The sequence below is a fragment of the Armigeres subalbatus genome, chromosome 3 (assembly GCF_024139115.2).
Source record: "Armigeres subalbatus isolate Guangzhou_Male chromosome 3, GZ_Asu_2, whole genome shotgun sequence".
Taxonomy (NCBI): domain Eukaryota; kingdom Metazoa; phylum Arthropoda; class Insecta; order Diptera; family Culicidae; genus Armigeres; species Armigeres subalbatus.
In genome coordinates, this window is record NC_085141.1 from 32057256 (window position 1) to 32081588 (window position 24333).

The 24333-nt window shown below is 43.7% G+C and overlaps 2 protein-coding genes across 2 annotated transcripts in view; one reads left to right on the forward strand and one right to left on the reverse strand.

Annotated features, from left to right (window-relative positions):
• The window catches only part of LOC134227522 (tyrosine-protein phosphatase corkscrew-like), a 146683-nt gene that overhangs the window by 22069 nt on the left and 100281 nt on the right, over positions 1 to 24333 (reverse strand). The window lies entirely within an intron of this gene.
• Positions 15034 to 17038, forward strand: LOC134228128 (carboxylic ester hydrolase-like). Its single transcript, XM_062709908.1, has 4 exons — positions 15034 to 15273; positions 15329 to 15589; positions 15652 to 16658; positions 16721 to 17038. The coding sequence occupies exons 1-4, from the start codon at positions 15082 to 15084 to the stop codon at positions 16977 to 16979; spliced, it is 1719 nt and encodes a 572-aa protein (XP_062565892.1). The 5' UTR covers positions 15034 to 15081; the 3' UTR covers positions 16980 to 17038.

Here is a 24333-nt window from a genome sequence, read left to right on the forward strand (position 1 = left end):
TGCATCCTGGTGGATCAAAGTGATGAAATGCTGCCATTTTATGTTGGTACGAATGGTTCGATGTATATGGGATGACTCTCATGGTGTTCGTGGGCTTCCTGTAGATTTCGAGGCTCAACGTTGTATTTGCTTCCCTGATGACTAGTAGATCCAAGAAAGGTAGTTTACCTTCTTTTTCCTCTTCGAAAGTAAATTTGATGTCCTTATGCACGTTGTTTATCGCTTCCAAAATCCTGGGTAGATCCTTTCGGTTGATGATGCTGAAAATGTCGTCGACGTATCTCCACCACTTCTGGGGTAGTATTCCTTGTTCTTGTAGGTTGTTCTCCAGATTCGCCATGAACAGTTCGCACAAAAACGGTGATAGCGGATTTCCCATCGGTGCTCCTTTCGTCTGTTTGTAGTAGTTGTCACGAAATGTGAAGTAGTTCTCCGTCATGCATAGCCTTGCCAGATTTAGGTACATCTTTAACTTTCCTCGCCATGTTGTTTCCGTCCTTTGTGTTAACAGCCAATCCTCTAGAAGATTCAGAGCATCAGAAGATTCAGAGCACTGGAACGCTAGGGAACAATGCCGCTACGTCGAATGAGACCATTATGTTTCCTGTTCGTCTAGGTGTCCTGATTCCAACAGCTTCTGGGCTAACTCCTGGGTGTTGATGACTGACCTGCTGGGTAATGGGTTCGGCAGACTTTGTAACGCCTGTACCAACCATTTGGCTATGTTTTGGGTAGGGAACCCACTGATGAAACTATCTCTCGCATCTCCTTGCCGGGTTTATGGATTTTGGTAGTCCTTTAATCCTAGGTAGAACCGGGTTTACTGTCTTCACTGGAGCTTCTGCGATGATCGCCTTACATTCCTTTATTGTTTTGTCCGTGAGTCGTATTAATGCTGGTAGCGGATCCACTCTCAAATGTCTATAAGGTCCTCCGTTGATTTTCGTCGTCATCTGTTCGTCGTAGTCCTCTTTATCCATTACCACTACTGCGTTTCCCCTTATCGGCTTTTACATAGTATACTGGTTTTTCCTTAAGCTCCTTTAGAATCCTCCTTTCGTCATGGTTCGTTGTCCCGTGCCGTCCTTCTTTGATGGCGTCTGCCACGATGTTCCTCGCTGTATTTTGATCCTGTTGCTCGATGTTTCGGGAAATCGCTGTCTCCATGTCCACGATGATCTGTTCCACGTCTGATTTCTGTGTGATCGCATACCCCAGTCCCTTGTTGAGGTGAGCTAGTTGTTCCTCCGTAAACTGCTGTGTCGAACGGTTCACGACGAATCCTTCGATGATCTGTACGGTGGGTTTGTCAGTACGGATTTCCTCTGCTGATTTCACTCTGCAATTTGTTCAGTTTTTTCCTGTGCAGTCTCCGCTTCCGGTCTGATTCACATTCTTCTGCCCTCTTTACCTTCTTCAAAAACAGGTCGAATGATTCCGGTTATCCTTCGCTAACTTCAAATGCATATTGTAGCACTCGAGCAACAGGATCAAAATACAGCGAGGAACATCGTGGCAGACGCCATCAAAGAAGGACGGCACGGGACAACGAACCATGACGAAAGGAGGATTCTAAAGGAGCTTAAGGAAAAACCAGTATACTACGTAAAAGCCGATAAGGGAAACGCAGTAGTGGTAATGGATAAAGAGGACTACGACGAACAGATGACGACGAAAATCAACGGAGGACCTTATAGACATTTGAGAGTGGATCCGCTACCAGCATTAATACGACTCACGGACAAAACAATAAAGGAGTGTAAGGCGATCATCGGAGAAGCCCGAGTGAAGACAGTAAACCCGGTTCTACCTAGGATTAAAGGACTACCAAAAATCCATAAACCCGGCAAGGAGATGCGAGAGATAGTTTCATCAGTGGGTTCCCCTACCCAAAACATAGCCAAATGGTTGGTAAAGGAGTTCCAAAGTATACCGAAGGTCAATTATCAACACCCAGGAGTTCGCCCAGAAGCTGTTGGAATCAGGACACATCGAAGAAGAGGACATAATGGTATCATTCGACGTAGCGGCATTGTTCCCTAGCGTTCCAGTGAAAGATGCTCTGAATCTTCTAGAGGATTGGCTGCTAACACAAAGGACGGAAACAACATGGCGAGGAAAGGTGAAGATGTACCTAAATCTGGCAAGGCTATGCATGACGGAGAACTACTTCACATTTCGTGGCAACTACTACAAACAGACGAAAGGAGCACCGATGGGAAATCCGCTATCACCGTTTTTGTGCGAACTGTTCATGGCGAATCTGGAGAACAACCTACAAGAACAAGGAATACTACCCCAGAAGTGGTGGAGATACGTCGACGACATTTTCAGCATCATCAACCGAAAGGATCTACCCAGGATTTTGGAAGCGATAAACAACGTGCATAAGGACATCAAATTTTCTTTCGAAGAGGAAAAAGAAGGTAAACTACCTTTCTTGGATCTACTAGTCATCAGGGAAGCAAATACAACGTTGAGCCTCGAAATCTACAGGAAGCCCACGAACACCATGAGAGTCATCCCATATACATCGAACCATTCGTACCAACATAAAATGGCAGCATTTCATCACATGATCCACAGGATGCAGACGATACCCCTGAGCGAAGAAGGAAAAACTAGGAACTACAATACATCTTGGAAACAGCGAAGATCAACGGATACCAGGAGAGGACTATACGAGCGATCATCAACAAGAAGGAAAGGACCCTACGACGAAATGGACATACAACGCTGACACCGATAGAGGAGCCGCTGAAAAGAGTTTCGGTCCCATATGATAAACACATCACCAACCAGCTACGCCATCGACTAAGGAAATTCGGCATCGATCTAGTATTCTCCAGTAGAAGCAACCAACTCAAGTCTTTATTAGGTTCATCAAAGGATAAAGTAGAAATGTTGAATAAAGGCAGGGGTTCATAAAATAAGTTGTTCCCAATGTGAAAAAATCAATGTGGGCCAAACAAAAAGATCAATAGATGTAAGATTCAAGGAACATATGGCGGAAGTAAGGCGAAAAGAGAAAACGATAAAGGATTGCATAACGAATTTAGATCTAAGTTAGCAGAGCATGCGTATAAGGAAAATCACCCAATTACGGCATCAAATATTAAAAATCTTAAGAAATGTCTCTTCCCCATGGAAACTCGATGTAGCTGACAGTTTGGAAATCCACCGACAGGTACAAACAGCGCTGTTGAATAAGGATCAGGGAAATGGCAGCTCTTGGCTCTTCAAGTTTCTACCTAAACAATAAAGTAATTTACTGTATAGGTAAATAAAGTAGGCAAATAAGATTAGATTAGGTACCTAGCGTAGTATAAATAGTGTAAGTTGCGATTGTTTTCTTCAAGTCGAGTCAAGTACAAGACACTGAAGACGACCACACAGTTGTGGTCGAAATACGTATCTGAAAAGATAACGAAAATTAACTAGTGGAATTAAATGGACAGTACTTAATTCGTCTTAGACGGTTTAACTTTGTACACCCAATATTTTTTTACACGTTTGGTATTCTTTAATTTTCCGGTTGACCTGATTTTTTACAGTTTTACAATACCACCTGAATTTTCTTTGATTTTTTGTGATTTTTTTCATGGGGTTAATTCATAGTTTCATCATAGCTAACGGTCATAATCGACTAAAACCCCCTCGTGTAAAAAAAGAACTGGGTGTATGTAATTGGTTTGATAAAAAATGACGTGGAATGACCATATTAAATATATTTAAACAACTCGTTTGAAGCGAATTAATTTTCTTTGAACGATCACTGGCACTTGGTGGGGTACTCATCCCTCTGATTTAATAACACTTTATAAAACAACTGTTTGTTCAGTTATGGAATATGGTTGTTTTACGCTGTTCAAACACATTTGGGACACAGAGGGACATAAAAAACATCGATCGATTTTGAGATTTTAATGTGATTGAGAATATTATATTTGTTAGAATTTTGCAAACTAAAGTTTTTTGGAAGAGGTGTTTGTAAATCGAGGCAAATATGACTCCTTCTACTAATTTTTTAACATTACATCTCCAAATGGAACATTTCCGACTCTTTTGACAGTCTTTATTAAGCACATCCAGTTATAAACTGCAAGTGCCATTTTTATAATGGCAGATTTCGAATCAACAGTGAACAAATGTTGAAAAATCTTATGTCAGCCTTTTTAACGATATTCCACAGAATTTGTACAAGAGTTATCGCATAAAATTCTAAATATTTAACAATAGATAACTGACCAAACTTTTAGCTCCATAAGGACCGATCACAAGATATGGGGATTTTTTTAACTGTATTACCAGTCTACAAAGTTCTCAACTGGAGATATTCAAAACTGTTAAGAATTAGACTCAAGAAACTCAAAACTATTCAGATTAGTTCAGATTTCTATTCCATTTTAGACATAGCATGGCGGTTGCTCTTTGCCTAACATATTCAAGAAATATACGATGAGAAGCGTTCAAAAGGCAATTCGATGGGTGTTTACTTGTAGAAAGTATTGAGAGGCATTTTTTATTCCTAATCCATTTTTCACAATTCCGATTCTTCTATTATCTTCGGCACCTATTACAGTAACTCATGCATTTAATTTTTGATGTTTACATTGATTTTTTCGTAAACTTTTATTTTAGATTAGAAAGGGAAAAAACGCAATCGTGCCCAACGTTTTATTTGCGAATGGAAATCTGTTGTAGTACTGTTTATTAAAATAAAATGTCTTCAAAAAAAAATATTCATGCAACTATTTTATCAAAATACTAGTTTATTTGTGGACGCAGTAAGGCCCGTGGCAAGTGTTTTTTTTTCGATATGAACGGTTCATTAATTCATGCATTAAAAAAAAAAAAATTTTAACGTCTGTTGTCTGTGATTTTTTTCATCAAATGCTGTCTCTGGTTGTCTAAGGTTGTCACTGGTTTTGTTTTCTGCATCTTATAGTAAAAATAAATTGAAGTGTCAAATATTTTATTTTTGTGAAATTTCCCCGCGTGCTGCGTCTGGTTGGCTAGTCACCGGACAGACAAACAGGGCTGTTTATATAGTAATCCAAAAGGAGGACATGTCCTTCTTTAGGATACCATATGGTCACCCTAATCTTGTGTGGCAAGTACAATGGATACATTATGTCCAATCAGTCGAGAATCATCCGTCGAGTCATCAGCTGAGAATCATCCTAGACCGGACCGAGAATCGAACTCGCCATCTCCGGATTGGCAATCCTACGCCTTTACTCGTAAGGCTACTGAAGAGCCCATGATTTCAACTCATACGAAATCACTAGATCTTTTAGCCAGTGGTGTCGCGTCCGCATGTGCATGTGACAATTTTGTCATCAACATTTAAAATCTCTATAGATATCTTGTATTTCAAATTCAAACATATAGTGGAAAATACCCGTGGGTACCCGTTTACCCAGATATTGACATTTTCATAACTTTTACCATTTTCAACCTATTCAAATAATGTTGGCCATTTTGGAAAAGGGAACTTATATGCTTTTTGTCCGCTGCCAAGATTTACATCTTTTGTCTTTTGTAATGCCTTAGAGTCGTAAGCAAAAGTCTATCAACCAGTTTCAAATATGCAACTTGCTCTTTGCGGTCCTTACATGATATATTAGTTTCATAAAAAAGTCATGGTGGTTGTGTACAAGACACGACCGCTCGACATAAACTACGTAAAAGCAAATCTATACACATAAGAATGATTTTTTGTCTGTCTGCCCTTATAGTCTAGGAAACGGCATGAACATTTGTATGTAGAGGTTTTTGGGAACGATGATGATTCTTATGATAGTATTAGACCCCTCCTCTCCTGGAATGGGGATTGCCATACAAATGAAGTACAAATTTCTGCTTTAATCGAAAATTTATCTAAAAAATGGAATCCAAATTTGCAAATTTCGAATACTTAACCGTCTTTTAAATGATGTGAATAATATATAATTAATCAATTTCAGGTGACACGAAGCTCGTCGGTTCTGGTAGTATAGTATATCTTCTTCTTCTTCTTCTTATATACATAAAAATGAATTTCTGTCTGTCTGTGCCTTATAGACTCGGAAACTACTGAACCGATCGACGTGAAAATTTGTATGTGGAGATTTTTGGGGCCGGGGAAGGTTCTTAAGATGGTTCGAGACCCCTCCCCGCTTTGGAAAGGGAGGCTCCCATACGAATGAAACACCAATTTCTTCATAACTCGAGATCTAATCAGAAAATAAATCAATTTTAGGCGAAACGAAGTTCGTCGGGTCTGCTAGTTAACAATATATTCCACCTCGTGAGTCTTCATATGTTGAATAATGGGCAGCACTGTCCTATCCAGCCGCTGGAACCACCCCATTCTTACACTACGTTTCACAGTTGAATAATATATAGTACCCTTAAAGTAGGCAATTATTTATGGTTGAAATGCGCTATGTAGGTTGTAGGTTGGGCGCAGCAGGGAATATGTCCAAGGGCTTGACGATCCCTCCCCAGGCCATCTGCGAGTTGTGGCGCCTGCCTAGGATGTGGTGGGGTTTGACAGTGGGCCCTGTTAAACCTCTAAATAAAGCTGCATGAATCCGCAAGTAGGCTCCGCCAAAGCGACCGTGTGCCGCTCAAAGCGCAGGAGGTTTGCGCAGGCCCAAAAAGCCGCCTTTAAAAACAACTATTACGAACGACATAGAATATAATACGACTCAATACAATCGGCAACGACCTAGGCGACGAATAATGGATCATGATTGGAAGCTTGGAACATGGAACTGCAAGTCGCTAGGCTTCGCAGGTTGCGACAGGATAATCTACGATGAATTACATCCCCGCAACTTCGATGTCGTAGTGCTGCAGGAAATCTGCTGGACAGGACAGAAAGTGTGGAAAAGCGGGCATCGAGCGGCTACCTTCTACCAAAGCTGTGGCACCACCAACGAGCTGGGAACCGGCTTCATAGTGCTGGGAAATATGCGCCAACGCGTGATTGGGTGGCAGCCAATCAACGCAAGGATGTGCAAGCTGAGGATTAAAGGCCGTTTCTTCAACTATAGCATCATCAACGTGCACTGCCCACACGAAGGGATACCCGACGACGAGAAAGAAGCGTTCTACGCACAGCTGGAGCAGACATACGATGGATGCCCACTGCGGGACGTCAAAATCGTCATCGGTGACATGAACGCTCAGGTAGGAAGGGAGGAAATGTATAGACCGGTCATCGGACCGGATAGTCTGCACACCGTATCCAATGACAACGGCCAACGATGCATAAACTTTGCAGCCTCCCGCGGAATGGTAATACGAAGCACTTTTTCCCCCGCAAGAATATCCACAAGGCCACATGGAAATCACCTAATCAAGTAACGGAAAACCAAATCGACCACGTTCTAATCGACGGTAAATTCTTCTCCGACATCACGAACGTACGCACTTACCGCAGTGCGAATATTGAATCCGACCACTACCTCGTTGCAGTATGTCTGCGCTCAAAACTCTCGACGGTGATCAACACGCGTCGGAGGCGTCCGCCGCGGCTAAACATTGGGCGGCTACAAGACGGCCCGAGCAGCACAAGTCAGGCAAAATCGGTTGCAGCAACTTGTTTGTGACTAAATCTGGTCACATACGAGTTGCAGTAACCTAAGTGGAACATGTGTGCTGCTAGGGGGTAGACTAGCCCAAGACTACGCGCAGCAGCTATAAGTGGTACTCCCAACGGAAGAGCAGCTAGGCGCAGCATCTCTTGAAGATGGCTGGAGAGATATTCGATCCGCCATTGGAAGCACCGCAACCGCTGCACTAGGCACGGTGGCTCCGGATCAGAGAAACGACTGGTATGACGGCGAATGTGAGCGGTTAGTTGAGGAGAAGAATGCAGCATGGGCGAGATTGCTGCAACACCGCACGAGGGCGAACGAGGCACGATACAAACGGGCGCGGAACAGACAAAACTCGATTTTTCGGAAGAAAAAGCGCCAGCAAGAAGATCGAGACCGTGAAGAGACGGAGGAACTGTACCGCGCTAATAACGCACGAAAGTTCTATGAGAAGTTGAACCGTTCACATAAGGGCCACGTGCCACAGCCTGATATGTGTAAGGACATAAACGGGGACCTTCTTACAAACGAGCGTGAGGTGATCCAAAGGTGGCGGCAGCACTACGAAGAGCACGAAGAGCAGTATGGTAATTAGACTGGCCCAGGAAACAAAAAGTTGTCTAATTCCACGGGGCACCCCCCAGGATTGTGTCTTTGGGTGAGAAAATCAATCTCTGAAAATTTCAGCTCAATCGCTTGTTGCATAAGCTGGCGCATTTGATTTGAAGTTTGTATGGGGATTTCAGCCAAAATGTATAGCAAAATTCACCTCCGTCACTCATTCGATCTGGAAATTGGTTCTGATTGCTCGATTGACCTCAGAATTGCAAAAACGGCAGTTGGTCTGCTACAGAACAATTTCACAGAACATTGTATGATGATTAAATGAACTTTTATATAGGTTTCGGCTGATGCGATTCGATCAAAAAATCCAAGAATACACAAATCAGCTCCTAATAAATCAGCCGAAAACTATATAAAAGTTCATTTAATCATCATGCAATGTTCTGTGAAATTGCTATGTAGCATACAAACTGCCGTTTTTGCAATTCTGAGGTCAATCGAGCAATCAGAGCCAATTTCCAGATCGAATGAGTGACGGAGGTGTATTTTCCTATACATTTTGGCTGAAATCCCCATACAAACTTCAAATCAAATGCGCCAGCTTATGCAACAAGCGATTGAGCTGAAATTTTCAGAGATTGATTTTCTCACCCAAAGACACAATTCTGGGGGGTGCCCCGTGGAATTCGACAACATTTTTTTCTCCCCATACTAATCTGGGCCAGTCTAATGGTAATGAACCTAGGAGCACGCGCGCAGTACATGCGATTTCCGGCTCCGAAACTCCAAGAAATCCAGGAGGAGATCGGCCGGCTGAAAAACAACAAAGCCCCTGGAGTTGACCAACTACCAGGAGAACTGTTTAAACACGGTGGTGCGGCACTGGCTAGAGCGCTGCACTGGGTGATTACCAAGGTTTGGGAGAATGAGGTTCTGCCGCAGGAGTGGATGGAAGGTGTCGTGTGTCCCATCTACAAAAAGGGCGATAAGCTGGATTGTAGCAACTACCGCGCAATCACATTGCTGAACGCCGCCTACAGGGTACTCTCCCAAATTTTATGCCGCCGACTAACACCAATTGCAAGAGAGTTCATGGGGCAGTACCAGGCGGGATTTATGGGTGAACGCTCTACCACAGACCAGGTGTTCGCCATACGTCAGGTATTGCAGAAATGCCGCGAATACAACGTGCCCACACATCATCTATTCATCGACTTCAAAGCCACGTATGATACAATCGATCGGGACCAGCTATGGCAGCTAATGCCCGAAAACGGATTTCCGGATAAACTGATACGGTTGATCAAGGCGACGATGGATCGGGTGATGTGCGTAGTTCGAGTTTCAGGGGCATTCTCGAGTCCCTTCGAAACGCGTAGAGGGTTACGGCAAGGTGATGGTCTTTCGTGTCTGCTATTCAACATCGCTTTGGAGGAAGTAACACGAAGGGCGGGGATTGACATGAGTGGAACGATTTTCACGAAATCCGTTCAGCTATTTGGTTTAGCCGATGACATTGGTATTATGGCACGTAACTTTGAGAAGATAGAGGAAGCCTACATCAGACTGAAAAGGGAAGCTAAACGGAATGGACTAGTCATCAACACGTCGAAGACGAAGTACATGATAGGAAGAGGCTCAAGAGAGGTCAATGTGAGCCACCCACCACGAGTTTCTATCGGTGGTGACGAAATCGAGGTGGTTGAAGAATTCGTGTACTTGGGCTCACTGGTGACCGCCGATAACGATACCAGCAGAGAAATTCGGAGGCGCATAGTGGCTGGAAATCGTACGTACTTTGGACTCCGTAAGACTTTGATCGAATAGAGTTCGCCGCCGTACCAAACTGACTAACTACAAAACGCTTATAAGACCGGTAGTTCTCTACGGACACGAGACCTGGACGATGCTCGTGTAGGACCAACGCGCACTGGGAGTTTTTGAAAGGAAAGTGTTGCGTACCATCTATGGTGGAGTGCAGATGGCGGACGGTACGTGGAAGAGGCGAATGAACCACGAGTTGCATCAGCTGTTGGGAGAACCATCCATCGTTCACACCGCGAAATTCGGAAGACTGCGGTGGGCCGGGCACGTAGCCAGAATGTCGGACAGCAATCCGGTGAAAAAGGGTTTTCGACAACGATCCGACGGGCACAAGAAGGCGAGGTGCACAGCGGGCAAGGTGGATCGATCAGGTGGAGGACGATTTGCGGACCCTCCGCAGACTGCGTGGTTGGCGAAGTGCAGCCTTGTACCGAGCTGAATGGAGAAGACTTTTAAGTGCAGCACAGGCCACTCCGGCCTTAGCCTGATAATAAATAAAAATAAATGCGCTATGTAGGAACGGGAATGGTTATGATTTTTTTGATGAACTTGGAAAGTATTGAAGTTGCAAAAGAAAAACGGTCCTGTCAGCCACATAAGGGTTAAAATACTACGGTGTTTCTATAACTTTTAATATAATTCATGGTCTGCGTAAAATATCTGAAGCATTTGTATTTTAACACTTTTTTTTCTAAATAAATGCCATCGCCGGATATGTTGTTTGTATTTTTGTTAAAATCAAATCACATAAAATTGTGATGACATCTTTTTAGCGTGTGTTTGATATGCTCACAAACACATTCTCTCGATCTATTCCGAAGTATGCTGCCGTCAAAGAAAACGAACAGTCCCGATTTCATTTAGTGAAACATAGAGCAAATATTGCATAAATTTGCTCTTCGTGGTGATAATCAAGTGGTGATAAAGTAGTTTACGTACCTAATTTGTCGTGTCATACGCAATAAAGAGGAGAAACAGACGATACAAAAAACTCAAAGGTGCAGCCCAATCGGGTTGTACGCAAAGTTGACGTTGAACTACGTAGCTAACAAACAAAATATTTCTTCCTTGTGAGAAAAAAATAAAGTTTTGATTAATTTTGAGCAACCCTAAATCATGTCCGATTTAGCTCAAATTTTGCATAGGGGGATATTTTTGGCTACGAAAACATTTATGCATCGTCAGGTCCCAAAAATATTCTAAGAGAAAAAATCGATTTTCTTCAATTTTTTTTTATATTACATCAGATCTCAACATTAAATGTAGGCCCCGCCAAAGTGACCGTGTGCCGCTCAAAGCGCACAAGCCCAAGTCCTGGTGTTAGGTGGGACGCTAAACAGCCCTGACACAACGGCCCTCCGACGAGACAGAAGGTTTGCGCAGGCCCAATAAGCCGCCTGGAAAACCAGGCATGACGAACAATATATAGAGATAATGCGACTCGATATAATCGGCAACGACCTAGGCGACGAATAAAGGATCACGATTGGAAGTTTGGAACATGGAACTGCAAGTCGCTAGGCTTCGCAGGTTGCGACAGGATAATCTACGATGAATTACATCCCCACAACTTCGACGTCGTGGCTCTGCAGGAGATTTGCTGGACAGGACAGAAAGTGTGGAAAAGCGGGCATCGAGCGGCTACCTTCTACCAAAACTGTGGCACCACCAACGAGCTGGGAACCGGCTTCATAGTGCTGGGTAAGATGCGCCAACGCGTGATTGGGTGGTAGCCAATCAACGCAAGGATGTGCAAGCTGAGGATTAAAGGCCGTTTCTTCAACTATAGCATCATCAACGTGCACTGCCCACACGAAGGGAGACCCGACGACGAGAAAGAAGCGTTCTACGCACAGCTAGAGCAGACATACGATGGATGCCCACTGCGGGACGTCAAAATCGTCATCGGTGACATGAACGCTCAGGTAGGAAGGGAGGAAATGTATAGACCGGTCATCGGACCGGATAGTCTGCACACCGTATCGAATGACAACGGCCAACGATGCATAAACTTCGCAGCCTCCCGCGGAATGGTAGTCCGAAGATCCTTCTTTCCCCGCAAAAAAATCCACAAGGCCACATGGAGATCACCTAACCAAGAAACGGAAAACCAAATCGACCACGTTCTAATCGACGATAAATTCTTCTTCAACATCACGAACGTCCGCATTTACCGCAGAGCGAATATTGAATCCGACCACTACCTCGTTGCAGTATGCCTGCGCTCAAAACTCTCGACGGTGTACAACACGCGTCGAAGTCGGACGCCGCGGCTTAACATTGGGCGGCTACAAGACAGTTTTATGGGCGAACGCTCCACCACGGACCAGGTGTTCGCCATTCGCCAAGTACTGCAGAAATGCCGCGAATACAACGTGCCCACACATCATCTATTCATCGACTTCAAAGCCGCATATGATACAATCGATCGAGACCAGCTATGGCAGCTAATGCACGAACACGGATTTCCGGATAAACTGACACGGTTGATCAAAGCTACGATATATCGGGTGATGTGCGTAGTTCGAGTTTCAGGGGCATTCTCGAATCCCTTCGAAACCCGCAGAGGGTTACGGCAAGGTGATGGTCTTTCGTGTCTGCTATTCAACATCGCTTTAGAAGGGGTAATACGAAGAGCAGGGATTAACACGAGTGGTACAATTTTCAATAAGTCCGTCCAGCTATTTGGCTTCGCCGACGACATAGATATTATGGCACGTAACTTTGAGAAGATGGAGGAAGCCTACATCAGACTGAAGAGGGAAGCCAAGCGGATCGGACTAGTCATCAACACGTCGAAGACAAAGTACATGATAGGAAGAGGTTCAAGAGAAGACAATGTGAGCCACCCACCGCGAGTTTGCATCGGTGGTGACGAAATCGATGTGATAGAAGAATTTGTGTACTTGGGCTCACTGGTGACTGCCGAAAATGATACCAGCAGAGAAATTCGGAGACGTATAGTGGCTGGAAATCGTACATAGGGTAAAATGCCCAATAGTGGACCCCCTAGTAGCGGAATTTTGCTCTTTTTGTCATAAGAAGTAGAAATGTTCAACATATTTATTCTGCTTGACATCTAATACCAAGTTCTGCATCTCCTCTTCACGATACATACATAAAACACTCAAATAGACGACGTTATTCGTTGAAATTGACATTGTAAAGTCTGACTGGATTCGCCCAATAGTAGACCCCCTGGGGGTCCATAATAGGAATTTGCTTCCCTATAGTCGACAGTTCATTTGATTTTTATGTTCCGTTTCGGGACGTTCTTCTTCCCTATTATGGACCCCCAAAATATTCCGATAATGGACACTCTCGTGTTCATTTTTCATAGAATTGTAAAAAATCATTTCATTTAACTTTCCATAGCATTTCCAATGCATGTAATCAAATCATAAGACTGTAAGGTAGGTCCTCCCGATGGAATTCCATAGAAAAATGTTTACATTGTGCTGTAATAATGCAAAAATGGCTGGAGGGTCCACTATTGGTTGGGGGTCCACTATTGGTCACTTTACCCTACTTTGGACTCCGCAAGACGCTCCGATCAAATAGAGTTCGCCGCCGTACCAAACTGACAATCTACAAAACGCTCATTAGACCGGTAGTCCTCTACGGACACGAGACCTGGACGATGCTCGTGGAGGACCAACGCACACTTGGAGTTTTCGAAAGGAAAGTGCTGCGTACCATCTATGGTGGGGTGCAGATGGCGGACGGTACGTGGAGGAGGCGAATGAATCACAAGTTGCATCAGCTGTTGGGAGAATCAGCCATCGTTCACACTGCGAAAATCGGACGACTGCGGTGGGCCGGGCATGTAGCCAGTATGTCGGACAGTAACCCGATGAAAATGGTTCTCGACAACGATCCGAAGGGCACAAGAAGGCGAGGTGCGCAGCGGGCAAGGTGGATCGATCAGGTGGAAGATGACTTGCGGACCCTCCGTAGACTGCGTGGTTGGCGACGTGTAGCCATGGACCGAGCCGAATGGAGAAGACTCTATATACCGCACAGGCCACTTCGGCCTTAGTCTGAATAAATAATAAAAATCATTTGTAAGCAAACACAATTATAATAGGACAACCAATTTTTGCTGGTGTCTTTGATTTTTGCGACAATAACTCAGCATCGCATAGTTACGGTGTACTTCGTAGATTGGACACTAGTGATGCTCATGTTTTCCTTTTGAAATCCGTATTCAGAATGCTATCAGAAATCATGGGTGTGGTCCTTGATTTCAATCTAGGATAAAAATTACAAAAGCATGAGGATTACTACTCCTGCCCACGCCCTCCTTCGCCGTAACTAGGGAGATTCCTCTCTCCCTCTCCCTGTTGATGTAGTGCTTACTTAATAAGAAGTCCCCGACTCAGCGACACCCTCATAAGTACCACGGAGTTGGATATTGGGGAAGGTATTCGTTGGGTCAGGATTTGCCTGTAACTGGCAATGTGACCGTGGTAAATCTTACACCGTAACACACCACGCGAAGGTGTCTACCCATCGTGACGGGGATGATTTTCGTGACAATAACTAAGCGAGATAAAGTTATTGTATTTGGTTCAATAATAAAAACTGGGTTAATCATTCTTTGCTTTTATCAACAGTGCAAATCTATATCCCCCCCTTCGGCTTTATTACACCAATGTTTTAAAATTTAGTTCATAAATTCACCATGGACAAAACATACACATGCTAGTGAAATCTAATGAAATGCATGGAGATGTAGGGAGTGTACGCCTACTGTAAGGAAAAAATAATGCATCGCAAGAAAATCCCCACAGTTTCTACCAACAGATAAAATCTATCTCGCTATCTGCAGATTAGGACGCTTTTGCCCACTAGGTTGTCTAGGGACTTGGTTCATTGAATTGCAAACAAATAGTGAGAAGCTTTGATTTTGATTCGGCAAACTCTTATCTTACTCGCACGCATCAGAGAGCAATAGCAAATAAATAATTCTCCCTTCTAGTTGTCAAACAAATCATCACCAGAAGCTACAGTTGTTCTGCTGATAAGGAACCAGTAAACGGACATAATTCACGCCAACAACCCCAGTATCAATTGAGTTTCCGATGCAGTAACCAATCTAAACATGTTCAAAACCTTCCTGCTACTTGTGCTACTTGGAGTGAACGCTTTTTGGGCTATAGATCCTTGTGTCGTGCAGCTGAATTCCAAAACTAGAGCTGTCGGCATTCGTAATGTTACTTTCACCGGTACTCCACATTGTGTCTACCTGGGCGTTCGCTACGCACTGCCTCCGAAGGGGACCAGACGGTTTTGGGTAAGTAAACGATATTTCTTATAAACCATTATCAATTTCATTGGCCGAATTTCAGAACCCTGAGCTGTATACTCCAAGAGGATCGCAGAATTATACCACATTCGGCAGTATATGTCCACAGTGGGAGGACATGTCCAAGGAAGGCGAAAAGCTCGTAGGTGATGAAGATTGTCTGTTCATGAACATGTATGTCCCGAAAAATCGAAAGTCCAAGCAACAAAAATATCCAGTGTTAGTGTACCTTCACGGCGGGTCTTATTTGGTAGGATCTGCTGAGAACTATTCCATTTTTGGGGTGGATCTTTTGATTGATAATGTGAGTACCCATATGTCATATAATTCATACATCGAGTATGTTAACTGAATCAACCTTTCAAGGAAGTCTTGGTGATCGCCGTCAATTACCGATTGTATGTCTTGGGATTTCTGCGAGTGCCGGAATGGAATGTGACGGGTAATTTTGGACTGAAAGACCAGCGCGCAGCACTACAGTGGATTCAAAGATATATAGCGGACTTCGGTGGAGATCCCGATAGAGTTACTCTCATGGGTCACAGTGCAGGAGCAGCATCGGCTGCTCACCATCTGTACTCCGCCAGTTCTCGTGGCCTTTTTCACCGGTTGATATTGATTGGTGGCACAAACATCAACCCTTTCGCTTTCCGACGCGTCGAGGTCCCGAACATGAGCGAAAAGCTGAAGACGCGATTCAACGTTTCTTCCTTGGAAGAACTACAACAGGTACACATCAGCGAGCTCTATGGCGCCAGGATACTTCGAGACGTGTTCTTTTTCAACGATGTCATTTCGTATTTCACTCCTAACCTAGAAGACCCAGCCGATCCCGAAGCAGTCATCGCCGAGTCTCCCTATGAGCTGGTCCAACGGAAACCCGCCAACCAAGTTCCTATCATGATGGGATTGACTGCTACGGAGATGGAAAAGATACAATTCAAACGCAACGAGTTTTTCGTGGGAAAGAAAGTACCGATGAAGCACGAGCAGGTGGTACCGAACATCTACAAACTGGTAGCACACGAATTGAAGTCCATTGAGTTTGCCACGTTTGTCGGGAAACTGCTGAACATGGTCAGCGCGTACTACCCGATGAAGCGGCTTGCGCGACAACTTTTGGATTGCGAAAACGATCAGCCCTTGTATTACTTCCGGTTTGAGTATGACGGCCGTTTCGGTTACTCAAAGCGCGAGTTAAGTAAAGGCATGATCCGCGAGCACTTTTACGGAGCTGTCCACGGGGATGATTTGGCGTACGTGTTCTCGCCGTACATTGTGCGTGAAGCTCTGGCCAATCGTAGTGCGTTTCGAGACGAATGGAAAGTGCACAAAAGGATGGTTGAGCTTGTGACTAACTTTGTGAAATTTGGGTACGAGTCGCACTGTAACTTTTAGCCAATTTGATTTGTTTATATTTTATCTCTGATTTTAGAAATCCAACTCCTGCAGAGAAAAGTTCAGACGTTTTCTGGCCGCCTTATAATAGAGGAAATACAACCGAACGACGGTACTTGAATATGGACAAAGAGTTTGAGGTACGGATTGAGCGAGATGATCAGGACTATTACTACCAGTTTTGGGAATCAATTTATCAGTGTTTATTCTACTTCGATTGTGATGCTATGGATGCAAGAGTTAGAGAGCTGCCGGAAGGCGATTACTCAGATAAGAGGTTTACGAATTATAGATAACAATTGGTTCAATAAACGGAAATGTCAAGTCTGATTTGCTATTAACTAAGTGGCCCATACACTTCTGAATAATGCAATTTTTATTCGTTATTTATTTATGGACAAAAACTACTTAGAACTGGATGGATGGATGTAGACCATCCACAACAAATCGATTCGTCTAAAATTTCAACGGTTACCAACCAATACTGTAAGTCGTAAGTAACAAAACCCATTGAAACGATCATGTATGATGCAATAAATGGATGCAGCGCAACAAAATTAAATAGATTACTAAAACCTGGAGAATCCAATCGAATATTTCCTGTTGATTAAGATCTCTGGTGATAGTGGAAATGAACGCCTTCGTAGGTGCAGTTTTGAACGAACCGTGCTGATAAGGCTTGTACGCGACAAAATCTGGACACCTTTAAACAAGTATAACTTTTGAAATAGCTCATCAACGAGTGAAATATTTCGTAGATTGATGAATCTATGTCTGTACTTTCTGAAAATATATTTCTTATGAGTGGTACAAGTACGTAGTGAATAATGACGTCGAAGGAATTGCAGGTCCGGAAAGAATTGTGTGCAGTCGCAATTGAAATTCGGGTCTCTTGATCCAGAAAATGACTAAAAACATTTTGTTTTCATGTGAACACTGCTCAAAGCGTTTTAAAATTTGTCGATGCTTGTTCGACAATATCTAAAACGTCAGAGAGTGGAACAAAAACGGATTTTATGAGCCACCAGAAGGATACGAGCTCGAAACAAATTCTACTGAGGATGCCAGATCATTCGGCACGTACTATTTCTTAGAAAATTCAAATGTCACCAAGTTTCGTGCATACATCGAAGCATCGATAAGAAATGAAGCCATTTGAAGTGAAAAACGTACCGAATTAAACCAACAGCAGTTTATTTTTATTCTTAAAGTTATGTGTCCAGATTTCATCGCGAACAAGCCTTACTTATTGAGTGAGGGATAGTAATCACAAATATTCAGTCCTGGTTAATAACCACGGTGGAATATTCCTAAAGGGATCACATTTTTGCCTCTTAAGTTATGGGATAAGTTATTTAAATGAAACTAATTATCGATTTTAGAGAGAACTGATCTTAGAATGTTTTGAAGCTTTATTGGAGTGATTTTTCACACTGTTCGTACCAACTATCGACTATCATCATTTAGGCTTTCAATGGATTTTTCAGTAGAACATCACTGGAAACATGGCACGACAAATGCTGGGTAAAGCGTACCATTGGTACTTCGCGTACCTGAAGGAATAAAATAGACCCCATCTCGCGGTCCTTAGCCTCTTACCCAGCAACTCCTATCCCTACCTCCCCGCGGTGCTGGCCGGGATACGAGCAACCTTAGGGAAGATCGGGTAACCAACCCCGGTGGGAACTATGGTCGTATGCTGACAGGGAAGGGGGGGTTCGCTCCTCTCCGGAGGTGCAAATCTTATTGAGCGTCTGTTCTCCATGTCAGGATCGGCTCACAACAGCGTCTGTTCTCCATGTTAGGGGCGGCTGATCATCGTCCGAGTGCCAGCGAGGGACTCTAAGTGAAACTGTGCACCATGGTCCACCGGAAATAAGGAGGAAATTTAGGGGGTTTGGTGTCAGGCCCTGCAAGCCAGCCTTTAAAAAATCTTAAGCAACGAACAATCAACAAGAGAGTACGGACCGGAACCATCGGCGAAGACCACTGCGACGAAAAGGGACTAGCGATTGGAAACTCGGTTCGTGGAACTGCAAATCTCCCACACTCCGGAAGCACTGATGATGATAAGGACGCATTCTACGCGCAGCTGGAACGTGAGTACGACAGCTGCCCAAGCCACGACGTCAAAATCATCATAGGAGATTTGAACGCTCAGGTTGGCCAAGAGGAGGAGTTTAGACCGACTATTGGAAAGTTCAGCGCTCACCGGCTGACGAACGAAAACGGCCCACGACTAATTGATTTCGCCGCCTCCAAGAATATGGCCATTCGCAGCACCTACTTCCAACATAGCCTCCCGTATCGGTACACCTGGAGATCACCACTGCAGACAGAATCACAAATCGACCACGTTCTGATTGATGGACGGCACTTCTCCGACATTATCGACGTCAGGACATATCGTGGCGCTAACATCGACTCTGACCACTATCTGGGGATAGTTAAACTGCGCCCAAAACTATCCGTCATCATCAATGTTCGGTACCGACGACCGCCGCGGTACGACCTAGAGCGACTGAAGCAACCTGATGTCGCCACTGCACAGTGTTGCTTTTTGTCGATTTCGTGCGCTTTTTTAATAGCATCGTTTCTGTTGATTTTTTCGCTGTAGTTTGTTTGGAGGAAACGTTAGATATCATAAAGGGCTTTTTTTGAGAAAATCTGTGAAATGATTAATCCACCTAAAAGTGAGATAAAAATTTTACTTTTTCACCTAAACCGTATATGCGCCTAGTGTCTTCGAGAAAGTTGTAGCGGATGGTATTTTAGGCCACTTTGCCAAAAAACATATATCTGTGACTTATACTTTACTAGATATGTGCCATTTTCTGTGAAAGGTCCCTGAAATCAGTTTTTGAGTATAAATTTTTTTCTATGTTTCAGGCATTTTTACCACTTTCTACAAAGTTGTTTGGCTAATAAAAATACACGTTTTTGTAGAACATTGCGAAGCGCTATCTCTTAAAATTGATAAGTTATTTGAGAAAATATGTTTTTCTAGGGTATTTGAGAATCGTATAACTTGGTCCGGCGCAAAATGGCGCAGACAACTTTTAGTTCTCTGAAGCTGCTGTATGTTGACTCTTGCCTAGCGACTGAAGCTTGTGTTTACACGAAATTACAAACGAGTTATATAGATTTTAAATTTTCTTGTTTTTGGCCTTACTCGTACACTAAGATTATGTATAGGCTATAGGATCGCACTAAAACCAATATTTGATGGTGGCCCATAAGCCCATAGTTTTATATAGAAATTCGATAAACTGAGCTGATGTCTGTATGTGTGTATGAGTGTATGTGTGTATGTGTAGACATTTAAAAGACACCTTTTTGCCTTTCTCGTACACTAAGTGCAAAACTAAAAGACTTTTTATTAAGACTAGATATACACATAGTGTCTTCAGGAAAGCTGTAGCGGATAGTATTTTGAGCCATATTGCCAAAGACACCCCATGTCTAACTATTATACTTTAAAAATATGTGACTTTTTCAATGGAAGATCCCTAAAATCACATTTTTATCATAACTTTTTCTATTTTTCCAAGACTTTTCCAACCTTCTACAAAGTTATTTGTCAAACAAAACTACACGTTTTTGTGGAACATTGCGAAGCGCCATCTCTTAAAGCTTAAAAGTTATAATGAAAAAGGTGTTTTTTCTAGGGGTGTTCAGAAATCAAATAGCCTGTTCCGGCGCAAAATGGCCCACAAAACTTTTTAGGATTCAGAAACTACTGTTCTTCTACTTTTTTCTAGTGATTGAAACTTATGTTTACACGAAATTACACGTGTGTTATATAGATTTCAAACTTCCTCTATAAATCTCTGCTTTTTAATTAATTCTGTATAAGGAGGAATGTGATTTTAGGGATCTTCCATTGAAAAAGTCACATATTTTTTAAAGTATAATAGTTAGACATGGGGTGTCTTTGGCAATATGGCTCAAAATACTATCCGCTACAGCTTTCCCGAAGACACTATGTGTATATCTAGTCTTAATAAAAAAGTCTTTTAGTTTTGCACTTAGTGTACGAGAAAGGCAAAAAAGGTGTCTTTTAAATGTCTACACATACACACATACAGACATCAGCTCAGTTTATCGAATTTCTATATAAAACTATGGGCTTATGGGCCACCATCAAATATTGGTTTTTAGTGCGATCCTATAGCCTATACATAATCTTAGTGTACGAGTAAGGCCAAAAACAAGAAAATTTAAAATCTATATAACTCGTTTGTAATTTCGTGTAAACACAAGCTTCAATCGCTAGGCAAGAGTCAACATACAGCAGCTTCAGAGAACTAAAAGTTGTCTGCGCCATTTTGCGCCGGACCAAGTTATACGATTCTCAAATACCCTAGAAAAACATATTTTCTCAAATAACTTATCAATTTTAAGAGATAGAGCTTCGCAATGTTCTACAAAAACGTGTATTTTTATTAGCCAAACAACTTTGTAGAGGGGTGTAAAAGTGCCTGAAACATATAAAAAAAGTTATGCTCAAAAAACTGATTTTAGGGGCCTTCCACGGTAAATGTCACATATCTAGTAAAGTATAAGTCACAGATATATGTTTTTTGGCAAAGTGGCCTAAAATACCATCCGCTACAACTTTCTCGAAGACACTAGGCGCATATACGGTTTAGGTGAAAAAGTAAAATTTTTATCTCACTTTTAGGTGGATTAATCATTTCACAGATTTTCTCAAAAAAAGCCCTTTATGATATCTAACGTTTCCTCCAAACAAACTACAGCGAAAAAATCAACAGAAACGATGCTATTAAAAAAGCGCACGAAATCGACAAAAAGCAACACTGTGCACTGCATACGCGCAGCATCTCGAGGCAGCGTTGCCGGAAGAGGGTGAGCTCGATGGGGCCCCTCTTGAGGACTGCTGGAATACAGTCAAAGCAGCCATTAACGACGCAGCGGAGAACAACGTCGGGTATATGGGTCGAAGTCGACGGAACGATTGGTTCGACGAAGAGTGCAGACAGATTCTGGAGGAGAAGGACGCAGCGCGGGCGGTCGCGCTGCAGCAAGGTACCCGGCAGAACGTGGAACGTTATAGACGGAAGCGGAGACAGCAGACCCGCATTTTTCAGGAGAAGAAACGCCGCCTGGAAGAAGCGGAGTGCGAGGAGATGGAACAGCTGTGCCGTTCTCAAGATACACGCAAGTTCTATCAGAAGCTCAACGCATCCCGCAAAGGCTTCGTGCCGCGAGCCGAAATGTGCCGGGATAAGGATGGGAGCATCTTGACGGACGAACGTGTGGTGATCGAAAGGTGGAAGCAGCACTACGAGGAACATTTGAATGGCACTGAGAGTACAGGCAGTGAAAGTCAAGGCAGCGGAGGAGATGACTTCGTCAGTTCAGCGGACGATGGAAGCCAACCAGCCCCCACCTTGAGAGAAGTTAAGGATGCCATTCAACAGCTAAAGACCAATAAAGCAGCTGGTAAGGATGGTATCGGAGCTGAGCTCATCAAGATGGGCCCGGAAAAGCTGGCCACGTGCCTGCACAAACTGATAGTCAGAATCTGGGAAACCGAACAGCTACCGGAGGAGTGGAAGGAAGGGGTTATATGCCCCATCTACAAGAAAGGCGACAAACTGGAGTGTGAGAACTTTCGAGCGATAAGCTTAATGCCGCCTACAAAGTGATATCCCAGATCATCTTCCGTCGTCTGTCACCATTAGTGAACGAGTTCGTGGGAAGTTATCAAGCCGGCTTCGTTGACGCCCGCTCGACAACGGACCAGATCTTTACTGTACGGCAAATCCTTCAAAAATGCCGTGAATACCAGGTCCCAACGCACCATCTGTTCGTTGATTTCAAGGCGGCATACGACAGTATAGACCGCGTAGAGCTATGGAAAATTATGGACGAGAACAGCTTCCCTGGGAAGCTTACCAGACTGATCAAAGCAACGGTGGATGGTGTGCAAAACTGGGTGAAGATCTCGGGCGAACACTCCAGTTCGTTCGAATCGCGCCGGGGACTAAGACAAGGTGATGGACTTTCGTGCCTGTTGTTCAACATTGCGCTAGAAGGTGTCATGCGGAGAGCCGGGTGTAACAGCCGGGGTACGATTTTCAACAGATCCAGTCAATTTATTTGCTTCGCGGATGACATGGACATTGCAAATAGGTGGCAGAACTGTACACCCGCCTGAAACGTGAAGCAACAAAAGTTGGACTGGTGGTGAATGCGTCAAAGACAAAGTACATGCTTGTGGGCGGAACCGAGCGCGACAGGGCCCGCCTGGGAAGCAGTGTTACGATAGACGGGGATACCTTCGAGGTGGTCGAGGAATTCGTCTACCTCGGATCCTTGCTAACGGCTGACAACAACGTTAGTCGTGAAATACGAAGGCGCATCATCTGTGGAAGTCGGGCCTACTACGGGCTCCAGAAGAAACTGCGGTCGAAAAAGATTCGCCACCGCACCAAATGTGTCATGTACAAGACGCTAATAAGACCGGTTGTCCTCTACGGACATGAAACATGGACAATGCTCGAGGAGTATTCGAGAGACGGGTGCTTAGGACCATCTTTGGCGGTGTGCAAGAAGACGGTGTGTGGCGGCGAAGAATGAACCATGAGCTCGCCCAACTCTACGGCGAACCCAGTATCCAGCAGGTAGCTAAAGCCGGAAGGGTACGATGGGCAGGACATGTTGCAAGAATGCCGGACAGCAACCCTGCAAAGATGGTGTTCGCTTCCGATCCGGCAGGTACGAGACGGCGTGGAGCGCAGCGAGCGAGATGGGCAGACCAGGTGCAGAACGACTTGGCGAGCGTGGGGCGTATCCGAGGATGGAGAGATGCGGCCTCGAACCGTGTATTGTGGCGTCAAATTGTTGATTCAGTGTTATCTGTTTAGATGTTAACTAAATAAATGAAATGAAATGAATCACTGGAAACATTAGACTTAGAGATCAATCCACGGCATTGCAGTGGACACATGGAGATTCGAACCTGGTTACACTTATGGGTCACAGTGTGGGAGCTCCAGTTTCAGCGCTTCTTCTCCACTCCAAATGCTCACATGAACTGTTCTATCGATTTATTCTCAAAAGAGAATCCATCTTTATGACACTCGGTTCACTGCGCTAGACACAATGTTCATCAAAAAGGATATGTCGGCTTTATTTTCATGAGATCATGTAAGATCTAACAAAACCATACTTGTTTCACCCTACGAACTAATCAATTGAAAACCCGCTGGTCAGATAGATTTTGATTCGAAATCAATTGAGTGGGAGTGTAGCAATCACCGAGTTTAAAAAGATCCTTTAGAATCAATTCACAAAAATCAATTATTTTAAGCTCTATCTGGTAAAAGGGCGAATGTCGCAAGAGAGAATTCTCTTCGTCGACTTCCCCTCTTTTGAATAAAAGTGACAAGCAGCGAATTTCTTTGAATTTTATCACCTCAGAATGCAAGTTCGCATTGTTTTCTATCGTTCTGAGATGATGAACCTCAAAGAAATCAGCTGCTTGTCACTTTTATTTAAAAGAGGGGAAGTCGGCGAAGAGAATCCTCTCTTGCGACATTCGCCCTTATTACAGATAGAGCTTGATTTGTTACATTACTTGGACGAAGTTTGAGCTCAAACGAGCGTTCGTTTACAAACTTA

Coding starts and splice junctions, on each gene's coding strand:
- LOC134228128 (XM_062709908.1), top strand. CDS start 15,082: ATGTTCAAAACCTTCCTGCTACTTGTGCTACTTGGAGTGAACGCTTTT. Junction 15,274..15,328: donor AGGGGACCAGACGGTTTTGG/GTAAGTAAACGA, acceptor GCCGAATTTCAG/AACCCTGAGCTGTATACTCC. Junction 15,590..15,651: donor TGGATCTTTTGATTGATAAT/GTGAGTACCCAT, acceptor CAACCTTTCAAG/GAAGTCTTGGTGATCGCCGT.